Source organism: Bos grunniens, chromosome 27 (assembly GCF_055505025.1).
Source record: "Bos grunniens cultivar Pamir isolate PY7600 chromosome 27, Bosgru_T2T1.0, whole genome shotgun sequence".
Classification (NCBI taxonomy): Eukaryota; Metazoa; Chordata; class Mammalia; order Artiodactyla; family Bovidae; genus Bos; species Bos grunniens.
Window position 1 is genome coordinate 16,058,532 of NC_141191.1, and position 18,387 is coordinate 16,076,918.

General features: G+C 41.4%; 2 protein-coding genes across 8 annotated transcripts in view; one reads left to right on the forward strand and one right to left on the reverse strand.

The window, feature by feature from the left end:
- Positions 1 to 6,363: 6,363 nt before the first annotated feature.
- RWDD4 (RWD domain containing 4) lies at positions 6,364 to 16,159 on the reverse strand. 2 transcript variants are annotated; one of them, XM_086379919.1, is made up of 7 exons: positions 15,878 to 16,159; positions 14,429 to 14,509; positions 12,299 to 12,404; positions 12,067 to 12,214; positions 10,805 to 10,922; positions 9,875 to 9,924; positions 6,364 to 8,184 (listed from the first exon to the last, which is right to left on the reverse strand). In XM_086379919.1, the coding sequence occupies exons 3-7, from the start codon at positions 12,322 to 12,324 to the stop codon at positions 8,152 to 8,154; spliced, it is 375 nt and encodes a 124-aa protein (XP_086236045.1). In that variant the 5' UTR covers positions 12,325 to 12,404; positions 14,429 to 14,509; positions 15,878 to 16,159; the 3' UTR covers positions 6,364 to 8,151. The 2 variants fall into 2 exon arrangements, with proteins under 2 accessions (XP_086236045.1, XP_086236044.1); XM_086379918.1 differs by having other exon boundaries at positions 12,299 to 12,408.
- Positions 16,160 to 16,171: 12 nt separating this feature from the next.
- The window catches only part of TRAPPC11 (trafficking protein particle complex subunit 11), a 39,174-nt gene continuing 36,958 nt past the window's right edge, over positions 16,172 to 18,387 (forward strand). For 4 of the 6 annotated variants that reach the window (XR_015156106.1, XM_086379915.1, XM_086379914.1 and 1 more), the window contains exon 1: positions 16,172 to 16,512. The gene's annotated coding sequence lies outside the window, so the exon portion shown is untranslated. Of the gene's footprint in view, positions 16,727 to 18,387 lie in introns of all 6 variants that reach the window. The other 2 variants (XR_015156107.1, XM_086379916.1) reach the window with 1 other exon arrangement.

The following is an 18,387-nucleotide window of genomic DNA, read 5'->3' on the forward strand; positions in this document are numbered from 1 at the left end:
AGGGTATACAATTTGCATGATTTTCCTTAAGAACTTCAGTAAAAGCTTGGTTTTTTTTTTTTTTTTTTTCTTTTAAAAAATCAAGTTGCAAGTTCACTGAGATTCAGTTCAGTCGCTCAGTCCTGTCTGACTCTTTGCCATCCCACGGGCTGCAGTACCCCAGGCCTCCTTGTCCGTCACCAACTTGCAGAGCTTTCTCAAACTCATGTCCATCGAGTCGATGATGCCATCCAACCATCTCATCCTCTGTCATCCCCTTCTCCTCCCGCCTTTAATCTTTCCCAGCATCAGGGTCTTTTCAAATGAGTCAGTTCTTCGCATCAGGTGGCCGAAGTATTGGAGTTTCAGCTTCAGCATCAGTCCTTTCAATGAATATTCAGGACTGATTTCCTTTAGAATGGACTGGTTTGATCTCTTTGCAGTCCAAGGGATTCTTAAGAGTTTTCTCCAACACCACAGTTCAAAAGCATCAATTCTTCAGCACTAAGTTTTCTTTATAGTCCAACTCTCACATCCATATATGACTACTGGAAAAACTATAATTTTGACTAGATGGACCTTTGTTGGCAAAGTATGCTTTTAATATGCTGTCTAGGTTTGTCTCAGCTTTTCTTCCAAGGAGCAAGTGTCTTTTAATTTTATGGCTGCAGTCATCACCTGCAATGATTTTGGAGCCCCCCAAAATAAAGTCTCTCACTACTTCCATTGTTTTCTCATCTTTTTGCCTTGAAGTAATGGGACTGGATGCCATGATCTTAGTTTTTTGAATGTTGAGTTTTAAGCCAACTTTTCCACTTTCCTCTTCCACTTTCATCAAGAGGCTCTTTAGTTCTTCTTCACTTTCTGCTACAAGGGTGGTGTCATCTGCATATCTGAAGTTTTTGATCTTTCTCCCGGCAATCTTGATTCCAGCTTGTGCTTCATCCAGCCCAGCATTTTGCATGGTATACTCTGCATATAAGTTAAATAAGCAGGGTGTCAATATACAGCTTTGACGTGTACTCCTTTCCCAGTTTGGAGCCAGTCCAATGTTCCATGTCCAATTCTAACTATTGCTTCTTGACCTGCATACAGATTTCTCAGGAGGCAGGTAATGTGGTCTGATATTTCCATCTGTTGAAGAATTTAAGACAGTTTGTTGTGATCCACACTGTCAAAGGATTTGCCATAGTCAATAAAGCAGAAGTAGATGTTTTTCTGGAATTCTCTTGATTTTTCTATGATTCAGTGGATGTTGGCAATTTGATCTCTGGTTCCTCTGCCTTTTCTAAATCCATCATGAACATCTGGAAGTTCACAGTTCATGTACTGTTGAAGCCTGGCTTCATTTTCAGCATTACTTTGCTAGTGTGTGAGATGAGTACAATTGTGTGGTAATTTGAACATTTTTGGCATTGCCTTTCTTTGGGATAGGAATGAAAACTGACCTTTTCCAGTCCTGTGGCCACTGCTGAGTTTTCCAGATTTGCTGGCATATTGAGTACAGCACTTTCACAGTATCATCTTTTAGGATTTGAAATAGCTCGACTGGAATTCCATCACCTCCACTAGGTTTGTTCACAGTAATGCTTCCTAAGGCCCACTTGGCTTCTCATTCTAGGATGTCTGGCTCTAGGTGAGTGATCACACCATCATTATCTGGGTCATGAAGATTTTTTTTGTACAGTTCTTCTGTGTATTCTTGCCCCCTCTTCTTAATATCTTCTGCTTCTGTCAGGTTCATACCATTTCCTTTATTTTGCCCATCTTTGCATGAAATGTTCCCTTAGTATCTCTAATTTTCTTGAACAGATCTCTAGTCTTTCCCATTCTGTTGTTTTCCTCTATTTCTTTGCATTGATCACCAAGGAAGGCTTTCTTATCTCTCCTTACTGTTCTTTGGAACTCTGCATTCAGATGGATATATCTTTCCTTTTCTTTTTTGCCTCTAGCTTCTCTTCTTTTCTCAGCTACTTGTGAGCCTCCTCAGACAACCATTTTGCCTTTTTGCATTTCTTTTTCTTGGGGATGTTCTTGATCACTGCCTCCTGTACAGTGTCATGAACCTCCATCCATAGTTCTTCAGGCACTCTATCAGATCTAATCCCTTAAATCTATTTGTCACTTCCACTGTATAATAATAAGGGATTGATTTAGGTCATACCCGAATGGTCTAGTGGTTTCCCTACTTTCTTCGATTTAAGTCTGAACTTGGCAATAAGGAGTTCATGGTCTGAGCCACAGTCAGCTCCTGGTCTTGTTTCTTTTTCTTTCTTTTTCTTTTTTTTGCTGATTGTATAGAGCTTCTCCATCTTTGGCTGCAAAGAACATAATCAATCTGATTTCGATATTGACCATCTGGTGATGTCCATGTGTAGAGTCGTCTCTTGTGTTGTTGAAAGAGGGTGTTTTCTATGACCAGTGTATTCTCTTGGCAAAACTCTGTTAGCCTTTTCCCTGCTTCATTCTGTACTCCAAGGCCAAATCTGCCTGTTACTCTGGATATCTCTTGACTTCCTACTTTTGCATTCCAGTCCCCTATGATGAAAAGGACATCTTTTTTGGTGATAGTTCTAGAAGGTCTTGTAGGTCTTCATAGAGTCATTCAACTTCAGCTTCTTCAGCATTAATGGTTGGGGTATATACTTGGATTACTGTGGTATTGAATGGTTTGCCTTGGAAATGAACAGAGATCATTCTGTTGTTTTTGAGATTGCACCCACGTACTGCATTTCGGATTCTTCTGTTGACAATGAGGCTACTCCATTTCTTCTAAGGGATTCTTGCCCACAGTAGTAGATATAATAGTCATCTGAATTAAATTCATCCATTCCAGTCCATTTTAATTCACTGATTCCTAAACTGTTGATGTTCACTCTTGCCATCTCTTGTTTGACCACTTGCAATTTACCTTGATTCATGGACCTAGCATTCCAGGTTCCTATGCAATATTGGGATAATTGAGATTACCTTACATTTATAGGATAATTTAAGGAGAATTAGTATTTCAAAAAACCAAATTTATTTCAGTTGCTCAGGTCAAAAGCTTTGGAGTCCTTGTTGATACATGTCTATTCATTTCTCCTACATCTGTCATCTGATCTGTGAGCAAGGCCCGTGGCAGTTCTCTCAATGCACATTCAGAAGCTGATCATTGCTCACCCACCTCCACCCCCTCACCCTAGTTCAAGCCATTGATATCTCCATCCACATTTCTGCAGGTTTCCCTTCTGGCTCAGTTGGTAAAGAATCTGCCTGCAATGCAGGAGTTCTGGGTTCGATCTCCACTTTAGGAAGATCCCCTGGGGAAGGAAATGGGCAGCCACTCCAATGCTCTTGCCTGTAGAATTCCATGGACAGAGGAGCAGGAAAGGCTGTAGTCCATGGAATTGCAAAGAGTCAGACACGATTGTGCGACTAGCTTCCACTTTCACTTTTCCACATTTCTGCAACAGCTTCCGCACTGGTCTCTCCCTGCCTGCCTTCCAGCTTCAGTTCATTCCCAACACTCAAGCCACAATAAACAGTTCAAACAAAAGTCATCCTGTTTCACTCCTCAGCTCAGAGCCCTCTATGTGATGGAGTATTAGTCACACAAAAAAGGAAATCCCACCATTTGTGACAACACAGATAGAATTGAGGGCATTGTGCTAAATGAAATGTCAGATAGAGTAAGACAACTATGGTGTGGTGGGTATGTGGAATCTGAAAAACTCGAATGCATAGAAGCACACGGTAGGTTGGTGGCTGCTGGGGGCTGGAGGGTTGGGAAAATGGGGAGATGCTGGTCCAAGGGAACGAAGTTCCAGCTATAAGATGAATAAGTCATGTCCAGCATGGTGACTGTACTTAACAACGCTGATTTCATTCTTGAACGTCGGTGAGAGAATAGATCTTAAAATGTTCTCACCACACGGAAAAATAATTATGTGAAGAGATGGAAGTGTTAAATACGTGTATGTAAGTGTATACGTGTTGAGTATATGTTAAGCGTGTAAGTGTATCAAATCACAATGTTATGTCAATTACAGCTCAATAGAGCTGGGGGGAACCCCTCTTGAGGCTGTCCACCTTACTCCAAGTAAAAAACAGACTTGGAGGAAAAGATAGAAACTAGGGTAAATTTTAACAGATGGCATTTGTCAGCAATTAGTGGGAGTGAAGCTTCTCTTTTAGCAGATGGGTGAATGTTCTTGTAACCAAACTCTATGATTTCTTCATTATCATGGAGACTTTGAATAAATAACAACCACCAATTTAAAACTGTATCTTTGAGCATCCCCTGGAAGGGAAGGAATATTTAGTGTATTCAGCACATATCGAATGAAATGGCCAACTTGCAAATCCTAGATTTAGTGATCCTCAGAGACACAGGACAGAAAGAGGAAAAGGATTCACTTAATTTCATTCACATTTGTGCTTTAAAAAAAAAAAAAAACCATTCTATTGGGTAGAATTTGAAAAGGGCGTGATTTTAAGAGCTCAAAACAGACAGGGAAAAGCATATAGGAATTAATCAAGAGTTTGCTGCCACTGAAACCTCAAAGGAACTCAGATTTTCCCCGGATACAAGGTCTGAGTCTTAAGTATGTTCCTTCACCAATGAGGTAGGTAGTGACTCAGGACACTGACTGTGCTCTGTCAAAACACACACACTATCACTCTGCAGTCGCAGCAGAATGAAGCGCTAGAGGACAGGATTCTTTAGGCTACACACGGGGTGGTAAGGCTGGGCCCTTGTAATTTCACACAGGAAAACCTTTCTCCTTATCTCTGGGGCTCTAAACGGTGTCATCAATTAAAGCTTTCGAGGTTAATTTCTAACACTTAATCAAGAAGCAAGACGTTTCTCATCTGTATCCTCTGCTCTCTCACTGGGACAGTTTATTCCTTACTTTATAACTTGCATTCTCTTTTATGAAAGAAGAAAGAACTGATCATACAGAACCGTTTGTGGTTTCAAGTATCAAGAAGTGTCCCAACAGGCCCAATCTTTGCGGGAGCCACAGAAATAGATCCTTTATAGCGTCCAGAAGGACACAGAGAAACGTGCAAGGTCACTTCAAATTCCCCAGATGCCAGTAGTAACAGACAGAGGAACATGGGCTGGGCAGGGATGCTTCCTGTCTGTTTCATCACCACCATAGGTGGCTCAGACGGTAAGGAATCTGCCTGCAATATGGGAGACCTGAGTTCAGTCCCTGGGTTGGGAAGATCTCCTGGAGAAGGGAATGGCTGCCCATGTCATTTTTCTGGTCTGGAGAATCTCACAGACTGTATAGTCTATGTGGTCGCAAAAAGTTGGACATGACTGAGGACTTTCACTTTCCTACTTTCATAAGCAGATTATAATTTGTCAAAGTATGTTTTTTTTTTTTAAAAATTGGCTGCACTGGGTCTTAGCTCTGGCACATGGGATCTAGTTCTCTGAGGCGTCTGCCTGCAGTGCGGGAGACCTGGGTTCGATCCCTGGATTGGGAAGATCCCCTGGAGAAGGAAATGGCAACCCACTCCAGTACTCTTGCCTGGAAAATTCTATGGACTGAGGAGCCTGGTAGGCTACAGTCCATGGGGTCACAGAGTCGGACGCGACTGAGCAACTTCACTTTCACTTTCTTTCCACCTTCCACAGTAGATTTGTAGCCCTTTCTATCGGCTGCCCAGAGGTTCTACCCACTCCTTACCATCCTGGGTTGAGGGGTTTTTTTTTTTTTGAGATGGCAGCTCAGTCAGTAAAGAATCTGCTTGCAGTGTAGGAGACCCAGGTCCAACCCCTGGGTTGGGAAGATCCCCTGGAGAAGAAAACGGCAACCCACTCCAGTATCCTTGCCTGGAGAATCCCATGGACAGAGGAGCCTGGCCGGCTATGGTCTATGGGGTTGCAAGAGTCAGACACGACTTAACGACTAAACCACCACCACCACAGCGGGGAGGAATTTAGGCTGAAACCCAAGAGTGAGATAACTTGCTATGAGTTGCAGAAGAGCACATGTATATATACCTACATTTACCGCTCCATCCAGAACCAACGTTCAAGACAAGAACTCTTCCCCAGGGGCCCCACGAGGGCCGGGGTCAGCCTCATGTGTGCTGTGCATGCGTGTGTCTCTACCCTGAGTTAATCCTGGACTTCATCTCCTGACTTCTGGGCCCCTGAGGCTGTGAGAACTAAAGGTTTACAACTTGCATTTAAACTTTTTAGATGCTGGGCATTTCTTATCCTCTCATCAGCTCATTTAAAATATCTTTTTTTTTTTGGGGGGGGGGGTCCAACATTTTGCACCATTTCTAGCTGGATGGTACATCTTGCGCTGTAAGTCAGAGCAGTTATAAAACCAACAGTTCTCTCTCAAGTACGTGAAATAAAACATACAGAAACGTCACTGGGTAAAATTCAGGTTTTATTGCTTATTACATCATTCCATACAGTTTTACGTAAACAGACTTTGAGAAAATATAGTGGGAGTATTAACCAGATGACGGCGACCTTGGTGAGGATGTTCAAGTGCTTTACATAAGGCAGGAAGAGGCGCCACTGCCACCGTCAGCCCCGGAATTTGTACACTCCATATAAAAAGAGTAAAAATAGTTCATTGGCATTTAACTAGCATTATTCTTTGTAATCTATGAGCCACGACACACCTGAATGATTTCAGAATCTTCTGCATAAAACAAAGCATTTTTTCCTACTAGCAGATGTAGCAGTTTCAGCTTCTTCGAAAAACAAGCAAATTGGCACAACATAAACCACGCCCACAACATGAAGACAAAAGTTAGTGTGTTCCAGTGGTCCTGGATTTTGATGTCTCTGTCGGACTAATCCAAGCAACACAAATGTAATTCGGCATTTAAGAATGAGACTGAGTTTCTTCCTGTAGTTATGCTTACGTTAGAATTCAAGCGATTTCACTGACGCCTATGTGAACCTAGCAAAAACCACGGCTACAACAATCTGCTCTTTTGCTAAGGAAACGTCTTTAAAAGTTTACTATTCGTTAGAAACTTAGACCCAAGCTGCACAGGTATAACTTGAGGGACCAAGAGCCAACCTTTCCAGAAACCACGGCAGTAGTCTAAGTATTTTTGAAGCTGGGGAGCATATGCTATCTCACATACATGTCAGTAACTTCCTGGTAAAACTGCACTAATAGCTTCCTCTGTTAATGACTTAAAAAAAAAAAAAAATTCCAGCAAGTACTACAGTTCAGCATTTGAAAGATTTCCAAGTCTATTTGTACATGGATGCCCGGGCTGAGACACACATTTGGGTACTGGAAAAGCAACAAGGCTTAAAATGCGGTTTTATGTGAAACCACTTAGAAGAACTCAGTTACCAAACAACTAAAAATACACAATGGATAAATAGGAATTTATTAAAACCGCTGTCTTTAACAATATAAAAATTAAATATTAAGGCATCTTTTACTCCCATCTAGGTATATGCAGCAAAGAGAAATGGTTTAAATAGGAACCAGCACTTCTATTCAAATATTTTCTAATGTATTTGGCAGATCTTTTAATTTTTTTCCTTTCTCTGATTCCATGTATCATTGAAAGCTCTCAGGATCAAACATCATTACCCAAATCAAAAGTATTAACAGATATACATTTCTTAAAAAGCAGTTCACCCCTGAAAAATAAAAAGGACCTAGAAAGAATATTACGTATAAAGTTCAAATACTAGTATTTAAATTTCTCTGAAGCAATTTACGCTTCAGTAATTAAGAGAAAGAAGGAACAAAGACTTAAAGACGAGAAGCCTGTTAATACGGATCATACTGTGAAAACACTGTTCACTCACTGTTCTCCACTGGGATAAGAATTTGCAAAGGCTGGAAACCCCTTTAAAAAATATCACATCCACTGGAATAAGATCACATAAATTGACATCGATTATTTGTAACTCCTTGTATTTGTCCGTTTATAATTGGTTCCATAAAGTATACTAAACAGTAACATTTTCACCTTTTATTAAGGCAAGTTTGTGAAAATAATTTAATACAACCAGATTCCCTTCATGAACTTTCAGCTTTAAACATTTTTTTTACGTAAGAAACATACAAAACAATTGTTTTATAAAAAGCCACCTCGATACCAGAAAAGAGTAATGAAAGATTTTGAACCCCATTTACTTATTAAAGGATGCTCTTTCTTCGTCTCAGATCCCAAGGGCTATTCATCGTCTTTAGAGCCAGTTTTGCTCAACTACAAAAAAAGATGAAAACAAATATTCAACAAGTTTAAGCTATCGTCTTATCTGAGTTCACTTTTTCCACTTAAAATCAAAAGTCAACCCACTCCAGTGTTCTTCTCTGGGGAATCCCAGGGATGGGGGAGCCTGGTGGGCTGCTGTCTATGGGGTCGCACAGAATCAGACACGACTGAAGTGACTTAGCAGCAGCAACATTTATAGTTAACAGAACAGGCAACAGCGTTCAGGTAACTTGTACCACCTAAAGATTTCACCACGTGGAAATACTAACACTTTTAAAATTCAGGCTCAACTACTTTAAACATGATTCTTTGATAATATAACCTCAACAGAAAGAGGGAAAAAAATTCCTTAAAGCTTTCCAAGAAATAAATTGGAACCGAGAGTATACAAAAGGTGCCATTTATAAAAGGAATGATATTTTTGTGTTTTTTTAAAAAAACAATAAATTCTAAAATTTTTAAATTGTGGTAAAAAAAAAAACCGTATTAAGATTTATCATCTTAACCAGGCAATTCTTAAAATTTTGAAAATGGTACAACTCTTAAATTGCAGGGTCAGCCTTTTGCCCAAGAAGACGATAAGAAATAAAGATCAACCTCAAATCTCGTGGGTAGGGTTTTAGACCACTGCGGTAAAGTGAACATCACAATAAATCAAGTCACACAGATTTTCTGGCTTCCCAGTGAATGTAAGTTATATTTACACTATACTGTTGCATTATGTGTAAAAGAACAATGCACATACCTTTATCAAAAAATACTTCATTGCTAAAAAATACAAACCCTCGTCTGACAATGCTAGATTGCCACAAACCTTCAATTTGTACAAAACGGTATCTATGAAGCAGAATAAAGTGAACTGCAGGAAAATGAGGTCTGTCCATACTGAGTTTCTTTATTCCAAGTGCAGTTCATGGCTCCTCACTCTCAGATGACTGTGTACTTGGTTTTAGAACCACATCAATTGCTTCAAATAGTTTCTATAGAAAAGGCCCAAACAGCTGGCTTCAAAATAAACTTTAAGAAAACACTGCTTTTAAATCACCCGTATTTGTGGGTCCTCATTGATCCTAATTTTGGATCACAGGAATTATTTCACATAGCACAGTGACACTAATTGGCATAAAAACTCATTTCACAAAGTCCCAGATAGGGCATTAACTCGCTGTGTTAAGGATCTGTTGACGAGGAATCCAAGACAAACGCTGAGAGAAGTGGGCCGAAAAGCCCAAGTGGAAAGTAAACAATTCTGTACAACAGAAACAAAAAACCTTTCTTGAGGATGGTGGGCAACCGCATTCAGGGGTTTGTCCTAAAAAAAGTACTTCACCTCCACTGAGAAATCAAAACACTCCTTTTTGTGACTTGTTCCTTCAAATTCCGTATTATCTATAACTCAGAGTTATGTTTTACATAAACAGTCACCCTTTATTGTAGTTACAACTCACTTCTACAGATTTTTCACTATTTAAAAAACCAAAACCTAAAACTGAGGGGCTAGGGAAGAGAAAAATGTGAAGGATATTTCAAAAATACTTACATGCTGAATGTGAAAAAGGAAACACAGACATCAGGGTCCAATGCAAAGATTGATGGGGGAGAAAATGGAAGATGTGAATTTCATTACTTGACAGCAGTAACTGTAACAATCTTATGAAGAGGAGAACAAAATGTTACAAACCTTCACCACATCAACCCAGTTCCATCCCCGAGGAAGTTCTCCTTTGTGATCTAGGGGAGAAAAACGGTAACTTTATTGCTAAGAACAATCAGTAATACTTAAACTTAAATAAGATTTTTCTATACTATTCTATACCACAAATGGATTAAAAATTTAAATCATTTATTATTAAGGAGGAAAAACAGCCTATCGTCATTCTGCACTGAAAGCACTTTCCCTGGGAAAGTTCCCCTGGGAGTACTTGCAAGGCGTTTTAGATGTTACTGCCTTTCTTATTTATCCTCTTCCCATTCAAGACAAAACCTGACATCACGGAAAAAAGATGGAGGTGAGCTGGTAATGCCAGGAAGAGAAGCTAATTAATTTATTAGTCTGATGCCCTTGCACAACTTCCCTGCTTTATATAAGGTCCCCGCTTAATGAAATAAGTGTGTCACTGTGCTGTTCTGTGAGTTATATAAATAGATCAATTACAGAAAAAATCTGTTATTTATTGTATTATGATCTGATGGTAGACCAGACTTCATTTCTAATGAAAGCTGTATTTCAAAAAAAAATGTCAACAATATACTTATCTGTCATAAAGGTAAACAAACAGGAAAATCCCAAACATGTCAGAGAGGGTACCGGTAGGACACATATTTGTTCACTATTCTCATATTCTACAGTATTCAGACTGATGTACACTTGGCCACTTCACCTTCTTCTTAAATGCTTCTCTCTTGTGGTAGTTCAGTTCGGTCACTCAGTAAAGTAGTAGTAAATATTTTCAATATGTATTTGTGACTTAAAACTGTCTCTGATCCAAATGGTTTAAGAATAAAGAGTGCAGAGAACCAATATTCTAAATCTAAATAATACTTATTAGGCACCCATATCACATCAAAAAGCAGTCAAGTGTATCATAAAAGAAAAAAAAATAACACAAACCTGTTTTATCTGCCAGCTTACGTTTCTGGGCTTTTGAAAGTTGTTCCTTTTTATCTTTTTTCTTACTTGATGGAGCTGTATTAGGAGTTTCAGCTGAGATGATATTGCTTATGGATGTCTAGAAAAAAAGAAATAATTCTTAGACTCTTGCCTTAAAACTTACTGAATTAAACTAAATATGCCCACATCCTGAAATGAGCTGACAATTTTTAGGTTTGTGAAGTAAAAGACTCTTTAATTATTATGTTCATTAATCCGGTCAGGAAGCTCAGCACATGACTGGTTTTACTCCCCTAAAAGTTCACACTGAAGGACATAATATTGTTACACTGTTATCACCAGATCCTTGAGAAAGAAGATCTGATACCAGTATTATCCTAAAGCTCTGAAGTGCCGAGGTAATTTTACAACTCAGTTCATTTGCTATTATTTGAAAGCTTAAATATGTCTTTAGAAAAATCACTGTGTGCCTACTTAGAGCCTTCTGGTTCCCAGAGGAAATGAAGGAAAATTTTTAAATATTTGAGTTCATGGAGTCAGAGAGACAAAACTGAAAATGCTTACCAGGTGCCAAGCATTGCTGTAAAGGTTGTACATATATCACTCATTTGATTCTGAGTACAATCTTATGAAGTAACTACTATTATAACTCCCATTTTACAGATGACAAAACTGAGCACAGCAAGATTAAGAAAGCTGCCTAAAGTCACACAGCAAAGAGTGCATTCTCAGGGCCACAAGGTCTCGCTCCCAGTGCAGGAGTCACCGCCCTTCTCTGCTCCTCTAGCTGCCTCTCAGGGTCCAGCTGTAACTATCATTTTGAATGTAATACAAAATCTCCTCCCAAGCTGTCCTGGTGGCTCAGTGGTAAATAATCCACCTGCCAATGCAGGAGACACCGGTTTGATCCCTGATCCGGGAAGATCCCACAAGTTGAGCAGCAGCTAAATCCGTGTGCCATAACTACTGAGCCTTGCTCTAGAGCCCAGGAGCTGCAACTGCTGACGTGCAAATGCTAAGGAGCCCCTGCTCCACAAGAATAGAAGCCGCCACAATGAGAAGCCCATGCACCGCAACTAGGGAAAAGCCTATGCAGCAAGGAAGACCCAGCACAGCCAAATAAATAAATAAACTAAAAAAACCCCACCAAAAACAAAGTCTCCTTCCAATTAAAAAAATAAATAAATTAGTAGTAAAAATGAATCACTAGTAGCATAAAACCAAAGCAAACAAAACGTGGCAAAGTCGAATCCCCTGCTCACAGCAGAATGAACGGGATGATGGTTCTCCATGAACTGCTCCTTATTGTCCTTGGCGTATTCAAACAACGTGTAGGTCATGGCCGTCCCGAGGTGGACTTCCACTGCTTCCTGTAACTTGGCTAATATGCTCTGTTTTACATCTGATGATCTGCAATGCACAAGAAATACACCGCTAAGAGAAAAGTAAAAAAGGGAGTTACCATGACTGAAATGACAACGTAACAGTACTTACATGGTGTTGTTAAAAAAGGCATTCATGGATATGATGGGAGGTGTCTGCGGATAGGTTTCTGTCCAGGAAATCTCTATGAGGAAGGCTTTGGGATCCCCATTTTCACCTATCTGAAGAAAAGGGGAATCTTAGGCTTGTAAAAAGTTCTACAAAAACAGAATATTAAATGATGATTGTTAAAATGATGACCTCAAAAGCTTGTGATCAGATCGGAAATGTCGTTATTTTTAAAAGTTCAAGGGGATGAGCTAAGTAAGACCCTGTTGAGGGTGAGGGTAGTGTAAACGTGTGTGACTTTTAACCCACTCTGAGCCTGTTTTAACAGCTTTGGTTGATGTCCACGGCCTGCCTCCAGTCTTTCCCAGCAGCAACTATATATCTTATACGTACAGTTTTTATACCATCAAAGCTTTCTGAGGACAAAGAGAAGATATCAACCATGGACAACAGAAATAGAATAGATAAAATCCACACACTTGAAATACCTCATCTTTCTCTTCAGTTTTCCAACTGCTAAATCATAATAGACATTAGGAACATGTAAATGGATAGGCATTAGTTAGCACAATCTCAAGAAACTAGAAAATGAAATGTAAAATTCAGAGAAATAAAGAAAGGGCAGAGAGAGAAGGAAGGAGGGCCTTAGCCTGGGCAACAACTCCTAAGTTTTTATCTTTTTATTTATTCTATTTTTGAGGTGTAATTGAAATAGATTATGTTAATTTCAGGTGCACGACATAATGGTTTGACATTTCCATACACTGCAAAATGATCACCACAATGAGTTTAGTTAACATCCACCAACACACACAGTTACAGGGGTTTATTTTTGGTTATGATGAGAACTTTTATGATCTACTCTCTTAGCAACTTTCAAATACACAATAGGGATTATCAACTGCAGTCATCATGCTGTACACAATATCCCCAGGACTTATAATTGGGAAGTTTATATCTTTCAACAGCCTATTTGACCTGAGTTGCTTAAAGATCTCTTTTTTTTCTTTTGCTTTCCCCAGCTTTTTATTTTGAAAACGTTTACAGAAAAGCTGGAATAAAACCATGAACACCACGCACACTTCACTGCATACAAATCCATCAGTGTTTACACGATAGGACACTCACATATCCTGCAACATCCTCAGTGAGTAACTGCTGGTGTTAGCGCAGACATCGGGGGAGGACGGGGGGCTCTCCCATTCACTAGGGTAGGGAGGCCATGAATGGGGAAGTCTGGGGAGGTGACTGGATGCAAGGAGAAGGGCCCAGTGCTTAACTTCACTGTTACCTTTGGCCACTAAGTCTCTGTTGTTCTATTTGTGGGGTGATGTGAGGACTGTGGAGCTTGAAAGGGAACTGAGAAGCAGTGAGCAGAGAGGGGAGTTTCTGAAGGAAATAACTATAAAGGATTTATTTCCTGTGAGGTCAGTAACAATCATGCATAAGGATCAATTTATTTTAAATGGTGACAATGTCAGCAACCATAAACCTTTCTTAAGTCTTTTATGAAAAAACCTTCCCCTACCACCCGCCACTACTTAACAGTTTGGATAAATGGTCTATATTATTTGTTTATGAAGTCAAATACTGGTGCTGTTCCATGCTGAAAATTATAAGCAACCTGTGTTTTAAAGAAAAATTGACATTTCATATATGTGAAAAATATTCACACGTGTTGATAATACAGAACTACAAAAATAACAACTTTTCCTGACTAAGCTGTAAAGCAGTAAGAAGAAAACTAGGCTTGGCCTAGAGACCTGGATTTTAACCCTAACATTTATCAATATCGCTGTGGAAACTTGGGAAGTCAGGGCTGAGATGCTATCTTTAAGATTAGAAGGTAAAAACCACAATTTCTAATGTTTCTTCCATTTCTAATACTTCATATTTCTCTTATACTAAACACATTTATCTTAGTTTGAAAAAGCTTCTGAATTAAGTTTTCAAAGTTTGAAAATAACTGATGTCATGGTGATGAGTTTTCATTTTCATTTAAATGTGTCAGCAAATCCAAAGACATAGTAAATGTAAGCCACTAAATTAAAAAAAACAAAAACAAAAAACCAGCATTTTAAAAAACAACTTCCCAACAAAGTAGCAAGTGCTCCTCTTTATGTTAGGTCTTACCCTGTATTGAAATGAAACTGGACTTAATTCCCGGAAACTTTCATCTCCTTCATAAATAGAGCGTAACGCCTCCAGTTCCATCTGAAAGAAATGAATTAAAAGGGTTTTGTTTAATCGTACAAGTGGATTAGAAATAGAACATAAACTTATAATATGTCCACGGTCACACAATTCTAGACGACTGAAGGAACTAATAAGAGTGAATGAATGGAGAAAAGCTAAAAGGAACCAGTCAGTGTGAGAAGAGGAGGTCTGAAAAACTGGGCAGGAAAATGATCTCCAAACATCTGAAAATCGGTCCTATGAAAGAAGAATTGAGTTTTATTGTTAAATGGAGATCTGGTTCTCACCGCAGGAATTTTGCTTCAGTATATCTGAGACGGAGAGCAGGCATCTGTTTTACTAACAATTGCCCAAATGGTTCTAGGTGGTGGTCCCTGGGCCAAACTGGAAGGAACATTACACTGTACGCTGCACGCTTCACAGGAAGAACTGTTCAAGCCTTAGCTTAGAAACTAACCTGGCAAGAGTATTTTAGAAGCATTTGGACGTCATGGCTTGTGGGTCTTCTTTAAAGGTAACTTTCAACCCCGAGATTCCATTACTTCTATCATACACTGATAAAAGTGCTAACTTTCAAGCAGTATATTCTAAATGAAGAGTGAGATTGGGATTATTTATCTAGGAGACTGGGATTCTAGACCCGATTTTACCACAAACTCACTGTGCAGCCCTGGGACTGTCACTTTATGTTTGTAGACCCTTCTTCTCATCTGTACACATTACACATTTAGAAGCTCCCTCTAGAGATGACCTGGAGCATCCCTTCCAACTCTCACGTCATATGATTCAATGTCAAGGTGGCATTTCATGAGAAAATACTTGAGTGTAAACCATACAACTACCCTAGTACATGGATGCTCAAAACAGACCTCGTATCTACTGGAAAACCATAAGGTGAATAAATGATTCCTTCCACCAAGCTATATGGCCAGAAGACACTAGGGTCATTACTTCCCTGCACCAGAAATTTAACTAACTCAATTAACTTTCTCTGCCGGTCAACAACAGATTCTAAGATGTAAACGAGATAGGATTCTAAGAAGCCTAACTCGGAACGCGGGCGCTAAACAACTCCGGGGTTTAAGGCCAACCAAGTGCACCGGCTTGCGGGCCAAGGACACTTGCCCTTATTGTCAAGAGACCCGGAGGTGGGGGGCGGATCCCCGGCTTCGCAAAAATCCAAAACTGCGGGGCGGGTGGGGGTGGTGGTGGAGAAAAAGCAGAGGCGGGCCCCCACCCCGGCACGCGTACCGGGGCCTCTCCCCGCAGGACGCCGACAAACTTGGGGCTGCTCCAACCAGATTGCCGCCTTGGGGGCTAGGGGCACGCGCGGGCGGAGAGGGGCACCGCGCCTGCGCGGGGAAGGGGCGTCGTGCCCGGACTCACCTCCTGGTCCTCGTTGGCACCCATCGCCCCAGTCACGGGGCGCACAGCGTTTCGTGACAACGAAAAGGAAGCAAGGGCCGTGGCCCCGAGGCCGGGCCGCTCCCTCTCCGGCTCCCTGGGCTGCTGAGACACACACTTCGCGCGGCAGAAGAAGAGTCGCGCGCCCCCGATGCCCGGGCTGAGCAAACCCGTCGGGCCGCTGGCTGGGGACCGGAGGCCGCGACAGCCGGGACGCCGGGAGGCTTGGATGAGAGGCGGCGGGGCGGTGACCACAAAAGCCCCGCCCTCTCCTCCTTCTCGCTGCTCCTATTGGCTACTCCTTTCCCCGCCCCCCCAGCTCCTTCTCCTCTAGGACTCGGAGCCCCTTCCTTACGTTTCCGGGAGCGGCGTCCAGTTCCGGTGCTGCGATTGGTGCAGAGCGCTGTCAGGCAGGTCCGGAAAGTGCTTCCTGTGCCTGCGCAGGTGGGCCCTGGGAAGTTTCACTTGCTGGCCCCGGCGCAGGGGCGGCGGCTGAAGGGACGACGGACCCAGCCTCCCCGGCGGCGTTCTGTGACATCTCTGCCTGCTTACTCTCGTCCTCCGCCGGCTAGCGGTGAGCGGCCACAGCCGCAGCTGGCCTGGGACTTGCGACCTGAGTGAGTCCGAGTCGGAAGACCTCCGGGGCCGAGAGAAACCGCCGAGGAAGACTGCTAGCGCCTAAAGATGCTGTTTTTTTTGGGGGGCGGGGGGTGGGTAAGGGGGGGGGAGCCTGTGATATCCTACGGCATCAGCGAGTGCGTTCCTGTTTTAGCTGCTAAAGAAAAGACGCCCCAGCTTTAAAGGGGGTGGGTCGGGGAGGAGAGGAGGAAGGTAAGCGTCTGCCTTTAGGGCTGCAGCGTTTCTTCACTTGAGCTCCGGGGAGCAAGATTCTGGACCCGGGGGGGGGGGGGGGGGCATGTCTTTCCTAAGTCGGGCTTTTTGCTTCACACCCTCAACATCAGCTTTTGTTTCACCGTCCCGGCCTCAAGCTGTCCTTCCTCTTTTGATCGTTTTTGTAGTTGGACATCGTTGAGTCCCATCCTTACCGGCCTTGTGTCCTGCGCATCCTGAACCTCCGTTAACTAAAAAATAGGGACTGCATTATTATTGTTATTACCTGCCACTTTTTTGCAGTCTGTCATTCTTTCTAAGGGAGCTCCCCTGGTGGCGCTACTGGTAAAGAACCCATCCGTCAGTGCAGAAGACATAAGGGTGGTGGGTTCGGTCTCTGAGTTGGGAAGATCCCCTCGAGGAGGAAATGGCAACCCACTCCAGTATTCTTGTCTGGAGAATCCCATAGACAGAGGAACCTAGTGGGCTACAGTCCATGGGGTCGCAAAGAGTCTGACACGACTGAAGAGATTTAGTACTCACGCATTCTTTCTGTGGAGAAGGAAATGGCAACCCACTCCAGTGTTCTTGCCTGGAGAATCCCAGGGACAGCGGAGCCTGGTGGGCTGCAGTCTTTGGGGTCGCACAGAGTCCGACACGACTGAAGCGACTTAGCAGCAGCAGCAGCATTCTTTCTGAGAGTCTTCCTTATAATTATATGATCACGCCAGCTTCCAGACTACTTCCCTTGCACAACTTGCTCTCCCATCCAGAGTGTGTACTTCCTACTTCTACATCTCCTTTCAGGTCATAGTTTGGTTAGTTGCCTCATTGGTTTCTTCCAGGAGATCTGGGAATTTCTCCTATAGGCTGTCATCGAGATCCATAGAACCTTTGCAGTTGGCCTTTGCTGATATTCTTCCCATTTTTTTTGGCCACTGATTAGGCATAGCCATTTCAAATGCAAAAACTTCCTAAGGTAGTATGTGGCAAGACTTTCTGATATATTTTCATACGGTAATTTTTGGTACACAGTTACCATCATTTAGAGCTGCATAGTTTAGTATAATAGCCAGTCACCATAAATGGCATTTGAAATAGACTAGCCTGATTGAGATGTGCTCTGAGTGTACAATACACACCAGACTTTGAAAGACTTAGTATTAAAAAAGGTAAAAGGTTTCACTAGTAACTTTATAGTTATGTTGAATTGATAATATTTTGGACATTGGTTAAACAGCATATTAATAAAATTAATTTCATCCTTTTTTAATGTGACTACTACAAAATTTGAAATGATTATATATTAGTTTATGTTTATATTATATATTAGTTTATATGTTTATGGACATAACATAAACTCTTGGACAGGATTTTGATTTTAAGTGATTAATAGTCATTTCTGTTTCTCCTTATTTCCACCTTATTTCTCCTTATTCAAGGACCACAGCTAATTCTTTTGAGTCTTTGGGGTTACTAAAGGAAGTGGGCATTTAGGGCTCTAATCTAGATTCTTTGGGATCAAGCAGTGGCACTCAGATTGTGCTTTGACCATCTCTTTTTTATTTTCACCCCAAATTCACTGAAACTAGAATGGCTATTTTTCTGAACATGCAGCCCTTTGCCCTCATAGCTTACTCCTGTCCTCAGAATATCTGTTG